General features: G+C 34.3%; 3 protein-coding genes across 14 annotated transcripts; 1 reads left to right on the forward strand and 2 right to left on the reverse strand.

Moving 5' to 3' along the window:
* Positions 1–96: 96 nt before the first annotated feature.
* Dlg5 (Discs large 5) lies at positions 97–13,553 on the reverse strand. Of its 12 annotated transcripts, none has more exons than XM_066281560.1 (25): positions 13,320–13,553; positions 12,034–12,094; positions 11,870–11,973; positions 11,453–11,723; positions 11,019–11,238; positions 10,106–10,280; positions 9,773–10,054; positions 9,511–9,714; positions 9,005–9,152; positions 8,674–8,946; positions 8,217–8,494; positions 7,806–7,979; positions 7,587–7,746; positions 6,986–7,312; positions 6,471–6,750; positions 6,010–6,230; positions 5,715–5,965; positions 5,459–5,667; positions 5,076–5,356; positions 4,798–5,024; positions 4,463–4,670; positions 4,068–4,260; positions 3,682–3,903; positions 3,448–3,631; positions 97–1,260 (listed from the first exon to the last, which is right to left on the reverse strand). In XM_066281560.1, the coding sequence occupies exons 2-25, from the start codon at positions 12,068–12,070 to the stop codon at positions 1,150–1,152; spliced, it is 5,040 nt and encodes a 1,679-aa protein (XP_066137657.1). In that variant the 5' UTR covers positions 12,071–12,094; positions 13,320–13,553; the 3' UTR covers positions 97–1,149. The 12 variants fall into 12 exon arrangements, with proteins under 12 accessions (XP_066137657.1, XP_066137658.1, XP_066137654.1 ...); XM_066281561.1 differs by having other exon boundaries at positions 12,034–12,097; XM_066281557.1 differs by having other exon boundaries at positions 12,034–12,108.
* Positions 13,554–14,276: 723 nt separating this feature from the next.
* Positions 14,277–15,419, forward strand: LOC136338862 (sentrin-specific protease 8-like). Its single transcript, XM_066281638.1, has 2 exons — positions 14,277–14,741; positions 14,859–15,419. The coding sequence occupies exons 1-2, from the start codon at positions 14,407–14,409 to the stop codon at positions 15,169–15,171; spliced, it is 648 nt and encodes a 215-aa protein (XP_066137735.1). The 5' UTR covers positions 14,277–14,406; the 3' UTR covers positions 15,172–15,419.
* A 122-nt stretch (positions 15,420–15,541) lies between these two features.
* On the reverse strand, positions 15,542–18,536 carry LOC136338839 (CDK5RAP1-like protein). Its single transcript, XM_066281589.1, has 9 exons — positions 18,114–18,536; positions 17,879–18,050; positions 17,608–17,818; positions 16,758–17,020; positions 16,488–16,699; positions 16,236–16,434; positions 15,983–16,180; positions 15,729–15,929; positions 15,542–15,674 (listed from the first exon to the last, which is right to left on the reverse strand). The coding sequence occupies exons 1-9, from the start codon at positions 18,387–18,389 to the stop codon at positions 15,583–15,585; spliced, it is 1,824 nt and encodes a 607-aa protein (XP_066137686.1). The 5' UTR covers positions 18,390–18,536; the 3' UTR covers positions 15,542–15,582.
* Between the last annotated feature and the right edge of the window lie 132 nt (positions 18,537–18,668).

The following is an 18,668-nucleotide window of genomic DNA, read 5'->3' on the forward strand; positions in this document are numbered from 1 at the left end:
AATAGTGACGGTACTCTTTCGTAATCAAAATTCTAATAAAAATTAGGAAAGATAGTTACATTTTCAGAAACACGTAAACTAAATGAAACTACAATCTATATCACATAATGTAAGTATATTTCATCTATTTATGTAAGAAATAAACAATTGAGAAATATTAAAAAATAATCACAGAATACAATATATTATTATACAACCCACCGCATAACAAAGTGTCTATTCTGCTAAACTTATGTGTTAAAATACATGCTTAATAATTCAAACAAACAAAACTTTTGATGATTTTCCTTTTAGATCATTATTTTGCATAAAAATAATATAATATTAGCGTTTAATATTTACATCACTAAAGTGGTAAAAAAGTGCATTAACCAAAACCGAAAATGAGAAAATTTACTTTATTTAAATTGACAAAGTTTTATTAAAAGAATTCAATTTCTGTTGAAATCAGATTCGTGTGACAATAACTTGTTTTATAAGCAAATTTTAAAGAAAATCTGCAATGCTCATTCGAATGATTAATTACCAAATCAAAAAAAGATAAACCAGACAAAGATTTAATTTAGAGTATAAGACATATTACGCTGGTTATGTAAATATCAAAAATTGGCTGACCAACAAGGCACACGTTTCAAGTTATTATTTGTCATTAGAAAATATTACAAAAGATATTAAATACCAGAACCATCGTACAAACGTTTTCAAGTATAAAAAAAAGTGTCGAGATTAATCATTTTTACGTAATATATAAGCCTATCACCTACATAGATTCTATATATCAGACCTACAAGTAGTTCATAAATTGAGTAAATTCTAGCTTTAATATCGTTGGCTCTCGAAAATCGAGTGTGCGTTAAATTATATTAATGGACAGTTTTCAGTGTTGTTAAATACGTAACATTTGGTTAAGGAGAGGCAATGTATTTAATTTATGAGCGAGCTATTTTATATTAACTCTTACCTCGTGTACTGTTAACTTGCAGCATAAACAGTCTAAAAGTTTAAATTAATAGTTGCATGCCACCCTTACTCTCAGTAATCCTAAAAATTTAGTATAAGTACAATAGGTGCTCGATTATATGAACTATCCAAAACAGTGAACACTTAAATCGAAACATATTAAGCTCTATAAAGTGAACAATTTTGATCTCAGTTAAGTGGACATGGAGCTAAATGCAATAAAGGCACTTGCACGTTGGTAGACTGTAAGATGGGATTTCCTTGAATTATCCGGGGTTTTCCCTTGCATCTCGAGAAGTCCTATAAATCACTACACAGGTTTCAGTTGTGTTTGGCGTAACAGATATATATTTTTGATTTATGTATAGTGTGTCAATATGAAGCGAAAGGTGTTAATGTTATCAGAAAAAAGTGACATCATGAAAAGCTTGGAAAACGGTGTGAGTGTTACAAATGTATCTAGAAAGTATGGTGTCGCGAAATCTACAATTTATGTTATGAACAAAATAAAAATAAATATTTTGAAGTTAAAGTTAAAATGTTTCCACTGACGAACGAACTCATAAAAGCTAAAGCCAAATCGTTGCACGTGAAAATGAAGAAAAAACACATTTTTTTTTTGAAGTAACGATTAGCTGCAGAATTTTAAATACAAATATGGCATTAGGTTTCTGAAAATATCTGATGTGAAAGTGTCCACAAATCCTGAACTAATCAATCAATTTAAAAAACACCCGCGTTTTGTTATTGAAACGTTAAATTTAATAAACTAGCAGATCTATAAAACTGACAAAACCGACTTCTTTTGGCGATTACTGCCTGGTAAAACTTTGATTAGAAGTAACGAAAAATCTGCTCCTGGAAGAAATGACTGATAAAACAAGACTTACTGTACCAATGCAACTAGAGAACATAAAATTTGACTGCTTTTCCGAAAAATCACAGATGTTTTAAGAACTTTGCCTTACCAGTTGATTACGACTTTTCTACAAAAGCTTGGATAGCATTAAGAATTTTTGAAAATTGGTTTCACAGGACATTTATTCATCAGCTAAAAGTATAGATTGCATACATTGTATGTAATATATGTACATACATATCCAGTTCTTGGCAGAACATTCGTCATTTTGAAGCATTTGAAAGTAGTCCGACAGTCTTAAAAAGCAATTCTCCTATTGGACAATGCTCCCAGTCATCCACCAGTAGAAAATTTAAGCTCATATGATGGAAATATCTTTGCTTTTATATACCACTAACTTTACTACAGACTTAGTTTATTGTCTTCGACTGTATCTGCGAAATCTGAAAACCTATCCAAACTTTTGAAGAAACTGACCATTAAAACGCTTTAATCAATCTTTCACTAGCATGTAATATACTTTAAACTGACACCATTAGGAAGTGCTTTAAAAACGTTCTACATTTTATTGAAAATGGCAATGATGAAGATCTAATAGAGGACATTCCCTTTAGCATTTTAAGAGAAACATATCAAAATCAAACTGAAAAGTCCATCCAAGAAATAATAAACTTATTAAAATAGATGGACAAACAGGTAAGAATAAATTTACACACACGTATGTACATAAGTTAAATTTCTACAAAATTATGCAACAAATTATTGCATGCTGATTATTCAATACATAACATTCACGAGTGAAACGATGTGATCTAGTAATAATGGAAGAAAGCAACAATGATTTTAACAAATTGAAATGCTATGCGCATGAAGTTGAAAATCATACTGATAAAATCGGAGTAACCCTATCAAAAAATGTAGACGCATTTAATAAGGTTATTCAGTGAAGAGAAAAAACATATACGACGTTGATGACCTATTAGTTCTACGAAAGTGCAGAGCTTCGGCATTACAAGAGTTTAGTCGCGGAGAGACTACCGAAGCATATTACACAACACTTTAGTTAAGTGTAAAATGCGAATAAAATAATAAATCATCGCAAATAAAATTCTTTTCATCATATGAATAATATGATTTTATGAATACCCCTGGTTTGCATTGGTTCACATAATCGAGTGCCTACAGCAGTTACATTTTTGTCAAAATGGTCAAAGTCGATATCGATTTTTCAGTCAAAAAAGTTGAAGATATTTTTACTCAAGTAACTATCTAGAAAGAGCAGAAAAATTGAGCAACCTTGCGTAAACTGTTGCAGACCTCTAGTAGCAACAGACAATAAAACTGTATTTTAAACGCCAAAATTGTCAAATAGTGTTAGACGAAGTCGATAATATTTTAATGCTACAGAAAACGCTCTATTATTGTCTTGATTAATCTAGCATTTGCGGTCAATAACAATATCAAAGATCAATGTTTTAAAATTCTAACAGTGTGTTGCACCAACCACCAAAATTGGGACCAACATCATTTATCCCAATAATTGCATAAAAATTTATATCAAATTTTGAAGAGATCGCTATAAAAAAAACCCACACCACAACATTTGTTTTTTAATGACCGGTACCTACAGCAACCCACTGACTTTTCCGGTGTTCTGCTTCAACGGCTGCTTTGACTTGAGCACAAACATGTGCAACATTTGCACCAGCAGACACCACTGCGGTCACTAAATGCCGGTATTCAGCTTCCAATTTATGACCATGCTCAAACATCTCCTTGGCGGCTTTACCCGATAGTTTATCCAAACTGTATCTACACATAAAACATGAAATTAAACTATTTCTACTTATCGTTGGACTTACCTGGCATCTTTAACTTCTTTAATTTGCTTTGTGCTTTTGAATTTAATAAGCAACACCATTGGATTGATTTGCAGCCTTCTCAGCCGCTGGACACTGGCGATTGAACAGTCCATCATACAGTGTATTTGCGCATTGGCGATTCCCTTGACAGCCTGAGCGGTGATGCACTCGAAACAAGAACCTCTACGTCGGTATTCAATGATGAGATCGTCTTCTAACTCTCTGTCGTCAAATATTGAAAATAAAACACAAAAAAACTAATTTCTACAGAAAGTACAAACAAAAAATAACCGAACTAACCTGTTTTTGAGTTTTAATATAATTTGTTTAAATCAAAAATCTCTTAAAAAGCAATGGCCTGTTTTTTTACGATTTTAAGAAATTACCTATCTAGTTGTGCTTGAGAACATCTCCGTGTATCGGAAACTGGTCTCTGAAATTTTTCCGGAAAATCAGACACCAATTTGTCAGCGACGCATTCCGCGAGGGGGCCTAGAACGAGTACGGGACGGAATTCTAGATATTGAAGACGTTCAACTCGTTCATAGGAGAGTTGAGATAAATCCTCGTGTAAGGAACCTGTAATCATGACTTATATTAATTGTGATATATCTTTTTCAGGGATCTTTCCGTTTTAATGAATGTAAAGTAGTAAAACTTATTGAGTCCTTTTATTAAATCGATTCATCATTTTCCACAGGGTTGTAATGAAGGTTATTGAATTTATATGTCAATAAGTGAAGATAGTACCGGAAATTTTTAGTCTTCTGGTGGATCTTACCACTATCGGAGTACCACCCAGGTGATAAATTGCAAAAACTGGCTAATTCCCTGGAATCACGGGAACTAGACGACCCTAATCCTGAAGAACCACTGCTTCCACGCTGATGCTTCTTTCTTCTAAAAAAACTACGTCTGGCGGTAGCCGTGCTGCGACTTTCAGATGCGTCTCCGCCACCTCCTCTACGCAGCAGCATTTCTTCTTCCACCTAAAATATGAAAACACACCAGTGTAGACAAAGATCATCACGACTTTCAGACTTTCGAATCATTGTAATAAATGAATATTTTATTTATATTTTATATAAACAAAATATGCAATTATTATAATACTACCTTATATTTGCTGGGTATCACGCCACACTGTTGCCGATGCCCCTCGCTATCTAACCGCCATGCCCGCCACTGTCCTGGTACCCCGTTGAACATTGTATTGTCCACGTATAAAACATCGTCTTTATTGAATGATAACTGTGGCGGATCCGTCAACTCGTTTCCGCTGCGATCAAATCCGCAACGAACGTACAAACTGTCGCCGGGACTGTCTTTAATTTCCTTGTATTCTGCAAGATTGAACTATACAGCATACAGAACCCACAAAAATAGAAACTTACTATCGATCCTGTAATGTGCCAACACAGTAACTTTGTCTGCGGGTTTAGCTAGTTCGTAAGCCGCTTCTTCTGCTGTCGCGGCCCTCAAGTCCGTATCGTTGTATTCCAATATCTGATCGCCAGTTCGTAATCCCGCATGATAAGCCAAAGAATCAGATTGCACTGAGTGAATAAATATGCCAGCAGCGTTTCCTCCCACCAAAGAGATTCCCAAATTCGATGTTTTTAATGTTTCAATGCACAAATAGCGAGGCTCCTCAATGGACCCCCTAAGAAAAGTGCTGTTTCTAAGTTTAACATGAAGCAACACTTTAAACTTGAATTTTTTTAATAAAAGGATTTCAACGACCACACTATGTTAAGGCCCTAAAAGTACGACAAACCTTGTACTATTTACACTGGGTACACCCTGTCGCTGTAAAATCATCAAAGGAGAAGGTTTGCTTTGCATTGAAGGAGTCTTTCTGACTTCTTTTGGAGAATTGCAGGGAGTGGCATCTCCTTCACCCTCTTCCTCGTCCTCTTCATCTTCGTCTTCATTTGAAGATGTGCCAGAAAGAGATGCCACGCCTTCAGTCATCTGTGAATACAACTGTTCAAGAAAATTCGAAATAAACTAACACACTCTACAATTCTCACCTCGCGGAATTTCTCAGGACTATATTGAACCAACAAAGTGATAGAATTCCCGCATTGCATCAGAACATTGGCGGCCAAATTATATGTGGCGTTCCGCATGTTAATACCGCAGACCTCCAACAATTGGTCGCCTATTTGCAGACCAACGCGGCTGGCCAAACTGCCCTCAGCCACAGTGGATACAAAAATGCCCCCAGTATCTGCGATCTGGATACCCAAGGGCTCGTTCGACTTATCTAAACAACGGCGCTCTTCGAAGATTCAATGTTAGGCGTATAGAGAACACCAGACAAACCTATGTGAACTCTACGCAATTCGCCAGGTAGTGGTTTATGGCCCCAAGGACAGTAATCTTTAGCGGAATTGGATTGAGATGAATGATCACCTGGGCTGCTTAAAACCTCCACGTGAAAAATTGGCATAGGGCTGCCTCTTTCAGAACTGCCACGCTCTATGCTACCTGTGCTGACTTTGGAAGTTACACTAGGATTGGAGGGGACACGAAATCGCTGTTCTCTATGAAGTAAAATCGAGAATATTTGCTTTAGTTCATGTCAAACAATTGTATTTTTTTGTAAAAGCATTAAACCTAGTTTTAAGTAACAGTTCATATCTATTTCTTTAAACAAAACATAAATCTGGACGTTTTGAATGTTTTCCTATGGAAATGCACTAAAGTAGCTTTACCGCATATGCGTAGCTATAAACAACACTATGGCGCGTGTAAGATACAAAATTTTGTCGTCTGAAACTTACCGATTTCTCGGATTCCTAGGATAAGTACCTCCGGTTTCCAACAAATCAGGCCTACGTCTAGTGCCCGCATCTACTGAAGGACTGTGATTGTGCTGATACGGCTCAAAATTGAAACTTTCCCTCGAGTGATTAATGTGTGGATGGGGATGAGGATGATATGGATAGTGCATCCTTTGTGGAACGAACAATTGGCTAGGGCCACGAGAATGAGACGCGCCACTATCATGAGAGGCTCCGAGGATTATGTCACGTTCCGAGTCTGATCCATATTTGCTAACCCCTAAATGTAATTTTTACATTTAAGATCACCGTTATTCTGTACTTTGCCTGATACGTCTCGTAGTAATATTATAATTATCTTAATATTAATATAATATTTCCCTCTTTCAGGTTGTGAAAATAAAATTATCCTCAAGAATGCTTAAAATCACACAGTTTATCCCGTTTTTCTTTATCAAGCTATTTAATACAACTCACCTTCCTGGACACTGCTTTAAAATATCTAAAATCCTTACCCAATCGATTGTTCTTCTTATAATAGTTCATGACATCCTTCTCGTAAAGGCGCTGCACTGGCATATCGAGACTATTGTCCGAATTCATGTTGACACTGTGCCGATTAGTGGTGCCAACTCGATTGACGATTTCAAACGAATCAGCAGCTGGCATACCAAAATGGTGACTAGTGTCCACGCTTTTGTATACTGAATGACGGTTGCCAGACGACTGAGACACCAAGGAAACGGGCGTGGATTTTCGGTAATATTCTTGGGTATCTTTCGGCTGAGCCAGAATGCTTAAAGGGGGACGCTCCTTACTGCGGGTCACTACAGTTCCACCTCCTATACATAAATTATACTAAATGTCAATGTAATATTAAAATATAAATCTGAATTGTAATCATAAAATAACAATGATAAAAAAGAAATTAGATTTTCAATATAATGGAAAACAAATAAAGGAACAATGAAAAGTATGGGAACAGTGAAATATTTTACAAATGACTTAAGTAACAAATAACTTACGTTGAGAAAATCTATTAATTTTTTTTAAGCTATGTGTGAATTCTGAAACTTTTTAAATACATTATAATAAGAGACATATAAGAATCCTTACCTGATGTTAGTACTGCTGTAGCCCGCGCTTTAGGCCACGTGCCACCATTATTTTTTTCTTCTTTCGTAGACGATAAATGCCTTTTCGCTACGACGGAGGACCGCTTTATGGTATCAGTGTGATGATAACTGTCCAAAACCGAATCTAATTCTGCGATAACCTGTCAAACAACAATAATAATAATAAAGCTGACTTCTAAATGTCTCTTGCAATCCTCACTTGTTCGTGACCGAAATCAATGGGATTAGGCGAGCTGTTTCGGTGCTTTTTCTTGTCTTCTTTTGAATGTCTCCAGGGACCTCGCATGAGATCGAATTTTTCTTTAAGCCAAGCGCCACTGTTCTTCTCTTGATTACCATACTTATAATCGCTCTGACTCAACCAGTCCTCAGTCTAAAAGAATAATTCCACATCTTATTGTAAAATTGCACCTTGATTTAACTTTATTGATAAAAAAATCGAGAGAAAAAAACATAAAACTAATAACCTAAAAATAACGATTGTAAAAAAGGGAAGTTGAAGTTGAGAATTTAACATTAACAACAACGAAATTCTATCTGAAAGTCTTACAAATTTATTAGCTAATCGAACACCCCAGTAATAAAGAAAATATTACTAATTTCATCTCACCTGGGAGCTTCTATTCTCTTTCTTGTTCCTTCTAACAGGAGTAAAAACATTGGGACACTCGGGATAACTCATCTTAAGAGTCGTGATGTTGATGACGTCGGTGCTTTCGTCATTTAGCACTTGCATAGCTTCACGCACGCTTTCAATATCGTCCATCGATTTGTCGTTGATGCGCAATACCCGATCGCCCACAGTCAAGCTCTTGTCGCGTGCTGCTAGGCTGCCGTCGCTGATTCGATTTATGTAGACGCCCATTTTCAATGCAAGACCGTGACAACCTGAAAAACGAAAATCTTATATTTAACTTTATTTGATAGAAAATGACATGTTTCCTCTTATGAAACCCAAAACAGGGATAAAAAATGTTTAGGAACTACATTGTTGCTGCTATCAAGAGTTATTTTAATAAAAAGGTCGTTATTTATTATTACTAACTATGAAAATAAGCGCGACTCACCTGGAGCTAGTCGAGCAGTATGTATCCATTTAGCGACTTTTTCACCGGTGGACCGAATTTCGTTTCTTGCACAGCGGGTTCTACGAACTAAAACATGAGCGGCTGGCATACTGGATCGGATTGCTTCTGTGACCATGCGCAGGGAAGCTTGACTGCAGTCTACATCGTTCACGCGCAGAATCCGATCATGCGGGAAAAACTTCCCGATAGCCGAAGAGCCGGGTGATACCGAGGCAATGTAAACCGATCCATCGCCTGGAAAATCTCTTCCACCTATGTAGGGTATGCAAGTAGTTGTGAAGTGAGATAACTGAATGAAAACTTGGCTTACCAGCAAATTCTAATGCCTCTTCGTCGGAATTTGTCAGATCTAATTGAATAACTTCCGTGTGCCCGCAAGCATGCTGTTGTTCCTCAATATTCGATTGAGATAGTCGGCTTTCACGTTCGATGTGAGCTTCTAGGGCTTCGCGTAAAACCTAAATTCACAAAAAAAAAAACAGATAACTCGTGAATATTTCCAATGGAAGATATGAAATATCTTTAATTATACAGGGAATTACAAAATGTTACTTAGGAAATGCTAGAACCACTTCCATAACCAAAAATAAAGAACATTTTAGTACAAAAATAAGTCCGGTAATGCTTTGTCACCAAATTACAATCTTACAAAGTTTGAAAATATTTGATTTACAATTTCTATCAGGCATTTAGTTCAAATTTTATATGAAAAAAGATTGATCTGAGTTTAAGAAGAAACTTAGGAAAATGATTTTTTTTAAATTTATGCTTAAGAAAAATATGTACATAAAAAGCTTCATTGGCTAATCCACATACCTTGCTCTCCTTCACCAACTCATTACGCTGCTTCTTAATAGCATCAGATTCTCTCAAAGATTCCGCTAATTCTGAGACAGCCCTATCCCGTTCCTTTCGCATATTATCACATAAAGTACGGATGCTTTCCCGCTCCAACACGATCTTGTCCCGCTCCGAGAAAGCCCAATCTCTTCTACCCTTGGAAACCTCCGCTTCTTGTCTCTACGATAATGATTTACATGATCAGTTTCAAGCAAGACTTTAACATATTGTTACTAACAGATTCCGCCAATTCGGCTTGTGCTTTATCGAGACTTTTTCTAAGTGATTCCAATTCCTGATTTGCTTGATCCAAATTTTCCAGTCGCTGCCTCTGACCAATTGAACGAGAATCATCTCGCAAATGTTCTTTTCTCCCACCGCCCTCTCCCAACGTTCCTAAACTATCAATCAGTCGCCCACGACTCTTTTTCATTTGGTCACCCAATAAGAGACGGCCATCTTCCGAGGTAGCGCCCAATTCGCCGAACTTTTCGCGTAGATCGTTGCACTCTTTAAGAGCCTAAAAGTTGCTTTATATTTAATGGTACTGAGTGCAGTTTACGTCACTTGCCTTGTCCCTTTCATGCAAAGCACTAGCAATTTCCCTTTTCAATGATTCAAGTTGATAACTCATACCACGTTTGGCCTCTTGCAGTTCTTTGTTATCAACGTCCAAAATTTTAAGTTTCTTCTTCGCCTGCGACAAGTCATCACTGAGTTTTTCCATTTCTTTATGCACAGTGTCCCTAACCATGGCAAATAATAGGAAGTTGAATAAATATCGCAATCGTTGAAATTACAAACAATAATTATTTTAATTTGGTTTAAAGTAAGCGGGAGTGCGACTTTTTACATTTTAAATTAAAGTTTATGTTTCTTTTAGCCTATATTTATCTCTATCAGGTAAAATTTATGCATGATGTAAAAATATGATTTCATTTTTTCCTAATGTCTAATATTACTGTAAGTCGACGTTGCTACCAAACAAACCTATTCCCATGGTGCAATTTATATTTTCTATTAGACATAAACCACAGAAACATTGTAAAAACAGATGTAACTTAAAGAAGATAAAAAACAAACACCGATCGAGGACGCATAGACACATCGTCTTAGTAACACTGCACTAAATCATACCATAAACCTAGAAAAATCAGATAAATTTTATTAACACCTTCCAATATCATATGATGAATGCTATTACGGGTTGCTAATTGAAATGAAAACATCGTAAGGAATATTACGAATAACACATACACATGAGGATAATAAATTGAAGGCTAAAACTTATTTTTATCAGATTGTACTAGGAATAAATAATATGACATGAAAGCATCAAACATTTTGTACTAAATATGCACGTTCCCTTTCCCTTTATACAAAATATACACAAATTCTTGTAAAGCCTGCTTTACAGTTAAATATAAGAATAAATAAACGGTTGTGTCAACAAAATATTAAAACAAACAATCAAAAAATCTTACCTCTCACTCATAATAAGAGTATATTCCGCCATTGTTGCATTTCTTTCATCGGTCAATCGCTTAATATCCTTATTTGCTTTAATTGTCATGTTGACAGAATCCTCGTACTGCTGTTGAAGTTTCTGATGGGCCTCTCTGAACTTTGCGTAATCTTTGCATAACTTGACCAACTGCTGCTTGAGTCCTTGCACATCTCGTTGGGCGGAACCTCTTTCTTGTCCTAAAAATTTGGGTTAGTTCAGGTAAGACTCATTGAATTACTGAAATTATGGACAATGCTGCTGAAATCACACAAATAATAAATATTATTCCAATTTCATAAGAAGAGAGTGAACACAGAGACTTGTCAACACAGAAGCAACAAAGAACAACATTTGTCATTGCAACATGTTTCTAAATTTAATATATTTTTTGAGAATTTCCTATTGAGTTACCTAAAACTTCACATTGTTTCAGCAACCGCGCATTCTCGTCTTGTGCCACTTCCAGCTTGGATAAGGCTTGAGTATGAGACATGTATAGAGCATCTGAAGCATTTCCATTTTGTTCAGTGAGCTCACTCAACAAGCGCTGATTGTCGTCCCTCAACTGTTTGTTTTCTGCCAAAAGCTCATTATATTTGGTGCGCAACGAGGCCGAATCTTGACTGGAAACTTCCAGCTGGTTCATTACAGCTCTGTGTTGTTCTCGGTAGTAATCGAGATCCTAGTTTAGAAAATATAAAGTTTAATGGTGATGCAGAAAAAAAGCAAAATGGAAGTAAATTTCCTTTCAGAGACACCCAATATGTTCTAATCAGTTAGTTATTCAGAAAACATTTAATTTATTCCACAATCATATCTTACACTTACATGATCACAGCGCCTTCTTGAACTGCTCAATTCATTGCTGTTAATCTCAAATGGTTGCTTGTATGGGTCATAGTCTCTGTTTGCAAAACTTCTGGAGAGGGCATCTGAATATAACACACCAGAGGTAAACACCAGGAAAATTTAAAGATTACAAATGTACTCACTGCTGCTACCAGCCCCTCCATCAGTGTTGGAAGCCATCCTTAAGGTGCCTTAAGTAGTGTGCTACTTAAAAATACCTGAAATTAATCATTGGATCCACGACAATAGATTTAGAATATAAAGATAACTATTACTTTCACTTAACAACCAGGATGGATGTTTCAAAACTACAGTCTTTAACAAATATTTGTATGCTACACATTATGATTAAAAAGTCAACAATTATCATAATGCATGTGTAAGCCAAACTTTAACTACTTTAATATCTTCATTGGGCTGTACATAACATCAAATTAAACTTTGCAGCACTAATTTGCCAACATACAAGTTAAACAACAGTTAGGTGCATAACATTAACATTGCTTAAAATAAGTTTTATATTAAGTACTTATGTGTAATGAAGAACAACTGGCTTATTTGTTAAATTTTGTTGAAATAACGGTTTTCTTAATGAGCTTATGTAAGCAACAGTCAGTATTAGTTACCAATAGAATCTATAACTTTATAATTAAAAACCCATGGATTAACACAAATTCAAGCTTCTAAAAAAAAATTATTAAGTTCTTTCAAGAAAATTATTTTTCTCATCTGAAGCATTCATTGAGCTGTCCTAAAATAAAATAATGGCCATGACCCGTTCATAATCAATTGACCAAATACCACCTTGCAATAGTATTCCAAATAAGTTTTAATTTTGCCTATAAAAATACCTGTGGCTTTTGCTAGGCCTACTTACTCCCTTGTGACCAAAGCATTTAAAACTGTATTAGAATTGTACAGTAAATTGCAAAAAATGCTGACAATTATTTTTCAATATAAATTTGTTAAAAGGTGTCTGGCAAATTGACTAATTCTGGTAGAGAATAGTTGTTTCCCACTCAGGGATGCTGTCAAGCCATCATGTGGGATGTTAACTTTACTGATTAAAAAGCTATTAGTGAAGAGATATGATTATCTCACATATGATGATATATTCTCTACTAAACTACCTACATATTTACTGCCAAATGACTAACTTTCTCAAATACTGGAGTACCAGTCAATGAGAAATTTGGAAACCAGCTGAGAAATCAAGATGTCTTAACTACTGTACAGAAACTAAGACTTTATTAAATAAAATGGAATATACCATTTTACCTTTTACCATCACCAAAAATATAACAATTGATCAGTTACCCAGTTCTCAATGTATTCTTCTTAATTCTATCAGAACAAAACTAAATTTAGACTATTAGTAATATCCCTATGGGAACCTCCTCTCTTAAAAGGACAAACTGAGCCTATTTACCTGTATTATACGTTAATCTGGAGAATTCATTGTTTCCCTTGAGAGGTCAAGCGGTACACGTTCACTCATAAACTTTCTTTTCGTCGGAATCGGCCATTGTTCATTGTTTAACAATTTTTCTTTGGCAAAATATAAAATTAAATAATAATAACTAAAATGGAAATAAAAAATGACTTTGACAAGACAACGGAATATAGGAAATAATTCAAGTTAAAAAAATGTCAAGAGATGGCGACAGCTAGGACTAATTGCAACTGATGGCAGTCAGGATTGGGCGCGTAAATAAGTATGTTGTAACGGGTAAGCTTTTTTCTTTTTACTCCATTTGCTGACTTTCTCATTATTTGCTGAATTTCCTCAATTATCTACTTTATTTTGTGACTATTTGTACTTAATTTCTTTTAGTACCTATCAGTATAATCATCTATCAGTCAATTGCAATTAATGAATTGCCCTCGAAGCAAATAAACCAATATATTCTATAATGCTAAAATGTATATGTAAATATTAAAATAAATATTGTTCAAATAATAAAAAGAATAACAGATAATCAATATTTACTTACACACATGTAAAAATGTATATCAATGCTTGTTAGAAAAATTAAATATTTATTATATATTAGATAAAAATATTCAAGTATTCAATTTGGTAATTAACAAAAAACAAACAGTTAGTGCAGTATTTGGATAAAGAATACGGAATTTTTATGCGGTATACAATTATCATTGATTCTGGCCCATATCTTGTCTTACAATATCAGATATTAATTTTTATCCATTTAAATTTTATCAATTAAAATTTAGATGACAACAATGGACAATAGTTCAAAATAGACAATAAAACATCTTTGTTTACATTTATGACAAAGTTAACATATCCTTAACCAGTTGCCTTCCTTAAATACAGGAGTATCGATTTTTGCAAGCCACGATAGAGAACACGTTTAGTTCTGTCAAATTTATGACATTGAACACAACACCCAACGAAAGGACAAACATTTTGTAACCTAGATATTTTAATTATTAAAATTCCCAGTAAATGAAACGCTAGAATAACACTACAAGAATTGCTAACGAATCAGAATATGAACTCGAATGTAACAGTTCTCAGTTACAACGAAAGCCTATTGCGTAAATCAGACGTGGATCTCCTCAAGGGACCCCACTGGCTGAATGACACCGTCATATCCTTCTATTTTGAATATTTGGAAACAGAGTTATTCAAAGGAGATAACTCGTTCCTCTTTGTCTCTCCAGAGGTCACACAATGTATAAAGATCTCACCTCAGCAAGAATTGGAAATATTTTTAAGTCCTTTAATTGAGGAGAAAAATCCAAAATTTATATTTTTTGCTTTAAATGATAATAAGCAAACTGAGTATTCAGGAGGAAGTCATTGGAGCTTATTAGCATATTCAGAGTAGGTTTTGCATTAATTTTAAATTCATTTCATTAATATTAATTTACCAATACTAACTATATTGCTAATATTTCAAAACAAAAAAATTAACCCTGCAACCTATTTAATTTATTTCAGTCCAGAAAAAATTATGTTTCATTTTGATTCATCACGTGGCAGCAATGAATGTCAAGCAATGGATTTTGTAGAGAAAATACTTCAATACTTTGACTTGCCCATAGAGGGTCGTTTTGAAGAGGTTTCAACATTACAACAAAATAATGGATATGATTGTGGAATTCATGTTCTCTGTAACACAGAACAGCTTGCCAGTTATGCCAGCCACTATCGACGGCTGAAAGGGTGCCCGAAAGTTACTCTTGAACAGGTGCAAAGAAAACGATTGGAAATACTCAGTATCATTGAAAGATTAAGGGCAAGGAATGGATGATATTGACCTTAATTGGTGCTAGAAACTAATTTGTATATATTAATTTATTAACTGAACTGTAAATAAATAAAAAAACTGTTGTTGCATATTATTCCTGTTGAAGAATTAAGTGTTATTAATTGTACTCAAAATTACTGAAAATCACCAAAGGAATGTAAGATAAGTACTAAATCATTCAAAATTGCTACGTAATTCTGAATTCAAAGAGCATTTGTTTTAAACAATAAATCCTTTTTATTTTTCACAAATTGTCCTCTCTCTATTTTTACATCAACTTAAATTGGTAAAACAGTAATACCATTTTCTTAATAAATCTACAAATGCTAAATTAAGTGGTAAAAAGAAATACAGACGAAATAAAGAGCATACATTATAATTTACGACACATTTTATTTTAATAGACTTATAATTTTATCCTACAACAAATGATACTGTATCATACTGAGTGTTATCTGTCTCCTGATTATAGTAATCCTGCAGTTTAGTAAAGTATAACGGAATACCTGAAAATAACGGTTCTTCAGTACAGAGAAAATTCCCCAAAACTCGTTTTGTACCTTTCAAAACTTGCGAATTAGCAGCATTTATTTGTACGGCGACATAATCACCCGACTTTAACCACTTAAAGTGATTTCCATCTTTCGATGGGACGGGTTCTGTGCCTGGTATAATAACTTTTAGGTTATTGTCATTACGGCCCTGTAGAAACAGTTCGGATCGTTTGCTGGGCCCCTCGATAAGAACCAAATGTTTTTTACCTAAAATATAGAAACGTCTTTCCTGAATAATTCAGCCATAAGTAGTGTTTTACCGATTTGTGAGTTATTTAATGTAAACGCACTCCTTCTAAACACGCTAATCATTCTATTTAATCTCTCATTTTTGACCGCCTGCGGGACATCGTCTTTAAACCGTCTATGAGCGGTAGTTTTTTCTCTTAAACTATATGGGAATAAATATGCATAACTGTACTTCACTTCATCGATTAAAGACAAGGTGTCTTCAAATTCTAAAAACCAATCTTTCTACATTCATTCAGTTCAAACTTAACTTTAAGTACGCACCTTCATCAGTTTCACCACAGAATCCACAAATAAAATCAGAAGTTAAAGCCACATCAGGTATCCTCTTCCTAATATGAGAAATTAGTTCCAAATAGGCTTCTCTTGTGTATCCTCTTCTCATACGTTCCAGAACTGCCGAGTTGCCAGACTGAGCAGGCATATGAAGGGAGTTGCAAATATTTGAGCGAGTTTGAATCATCTGATGAAGAAAATTTTCAATACCACATATGAAAGTAGGTAGTTAACACCTACTTCGATTACTTCATCAGGGAAATCCTTGGGATGTGGAGAAGTAAATCTGATTCTTAATTCAGGATTAATTTCTGAAACTCTACGGAGTAAATCAGCAAACCTCAAGCCCCCTTTCTTAGCCTTATAAACGGTTTTAAAACCTTTTGCTATGGATGTAATATTATCAGGCACAGATTTCTCAGAAATATCTCTATAGCTATTAACATTTTGTCCTAAAACCTTTTCTAAATTAGATTAAGAAGTCACTAAAATTGATGAATAAAATCAAACCTAATAAAGTAATTTCTTTGACGCCTTGATTGGACAAAATTTCCACTTCTCTTAAAATGGAACTAACTGGCCTAGATCTTTCTCTTCCTCGGGTGAAAGGTACTATACAGTATGTGCACATATTATCACAACCACGCATAATGGAAATAAAGGCACTGATTGAATTCTCATTTAGTCTTACTGGAGTTATATCTGCATAAGTTTCATCAAGGGATAAAAGGACATTAACTGATTTTTGATTGTTTTCTGTCAATGCTAACAGTCTAAAAAATACATATTCATTATAAAAATTTAAGATATTTATACTGAATACTGGTATTCAATTAACATCTGTACTATTTTTAAGGTGGTAAAATTAATATGAAGTTGGAGAAGATTTTTTTTCCCTATGCAATGGTAATGAATATAAGTTTAACACTTATAGGATATGTAGATAATAATAAAATGAACAAATGTTCAATAATAAACGTAGGCATTTCAATCCATCATTTTGTTAAGATACGCAGAAGCAGGTTAAAAGTAAGTCAATTATTGTATTATTTATTAATTCTAAACATAACAATCTAAAACTTCAAATGGTGTTGATGAACTTTCCAGTTTTTAGTTCATTGTACATAAAATTGAGCTTATAGTGTTCTTGGTATATTGTATTTAATTGTTACTTTTTGTTTTCATTTTTTTTTTTATATTTCTGGCACTTGGACAAATTATTTCAGTTTCAAGATGAGTCCATAATGACCATTAAAATGCATAACTTTTGTTAATTCAACCAACCCTATAGACTTTTACCACTTTAGGTATCCCTAAAATGTGCGTTGTAAGAGTGACCATGTTGTGCATTTTTACATACCTTGGTAAATCCCTATAAGCATCTGGTCCAACTACAATATCAACAGTCTGTTCAGCTTCTAGAACTTTCTCCTTCAATCTCTCAGCCATGCAACCTAAAATTCCAACTTTGAGACTGGGTTTCTTCTTTGGCCTTTTATTTTTCAAGCCTCTAATATAGTTCAACTTGTTCCATATTTTTTCCTCGGCACTGTCGCGAATTGCACAAGTAACTTGAGGAATAAAATTAACAATTTTATAAATGATATTTTTATATTTGAAAAAAGACCAACCAATTAACACAACATCTGCATCTAACAGACTTGTCGTTTTCTTATAATTTTTCTCTTTCAAAATTGCCCACACCACTTCTGTATCATTCACATTCATCTGACAGCCATATACATCAAAATAGACTTTCCGTCCTTGCCCATCTAATGTAGGCTGTATTAAATATGGCACAACCTAAAATGAACACATTTTTATTATTTCAGCCTATTTGTATTACTACAGTTCTGCAGCACAAACCTCTTCTTCAGGCAATTCGTCTTGTTGGGTCAAATGCTTGTCATTGAAAAAGTCTTGTAAATTAGGGCCATTTAGCAATTTGTTTTTAAATGTCGATTGTAGGTCTTCAGGCTTCTTATCCGAAATTTCTCCTGAAAAACTGTTGCTGACTTTGGAAGTGGAAAAGATATTTCTAGCTATTTGAAGCTTTGGACAAATATAGGGAGAACAAGAGGGTTTTACTTTTGATTTGAATGTTGAGTAAATTGTCAATGGTATTCTATGGTTAAGATTCATTTTAGATCACTGTTTATTTAATTGTATTTGAAATCGCATGTCATTAAAAAAACATTTACAATTTTTAACAGAAATTAAATTCTAAACATTAAAAATGTTTAGAATAACAAAAAGTGAGGTTCAAATAAAATATTTTCTCTGTTTAAGGATAGATGACACAACTAACGCGGTAACGTAGTGCAGGTGCTATAAACTTTAATCAAGATCACCCCAGTCAATTAAAAATAATTACAGTATAACCAGAACCCGATTTTAGAACTTGAGATGGATGTCAAAAAT

This window comes from Euwallacea fornicatus, chromosome 4 (genome assembly GCF_040115645.1).
Source record: "Euwallacea fornicatus isolate EFF26 chromosome 4, ASM4011564v1, whole genome shotgun sequence".
Classification (NCBI taxonomy): Eukaryota; Metazoa; Arthropoda; class Insecta; order Coleoptera; family Curculionidae; genus Euwallacea; species Euwallacea fornicatus.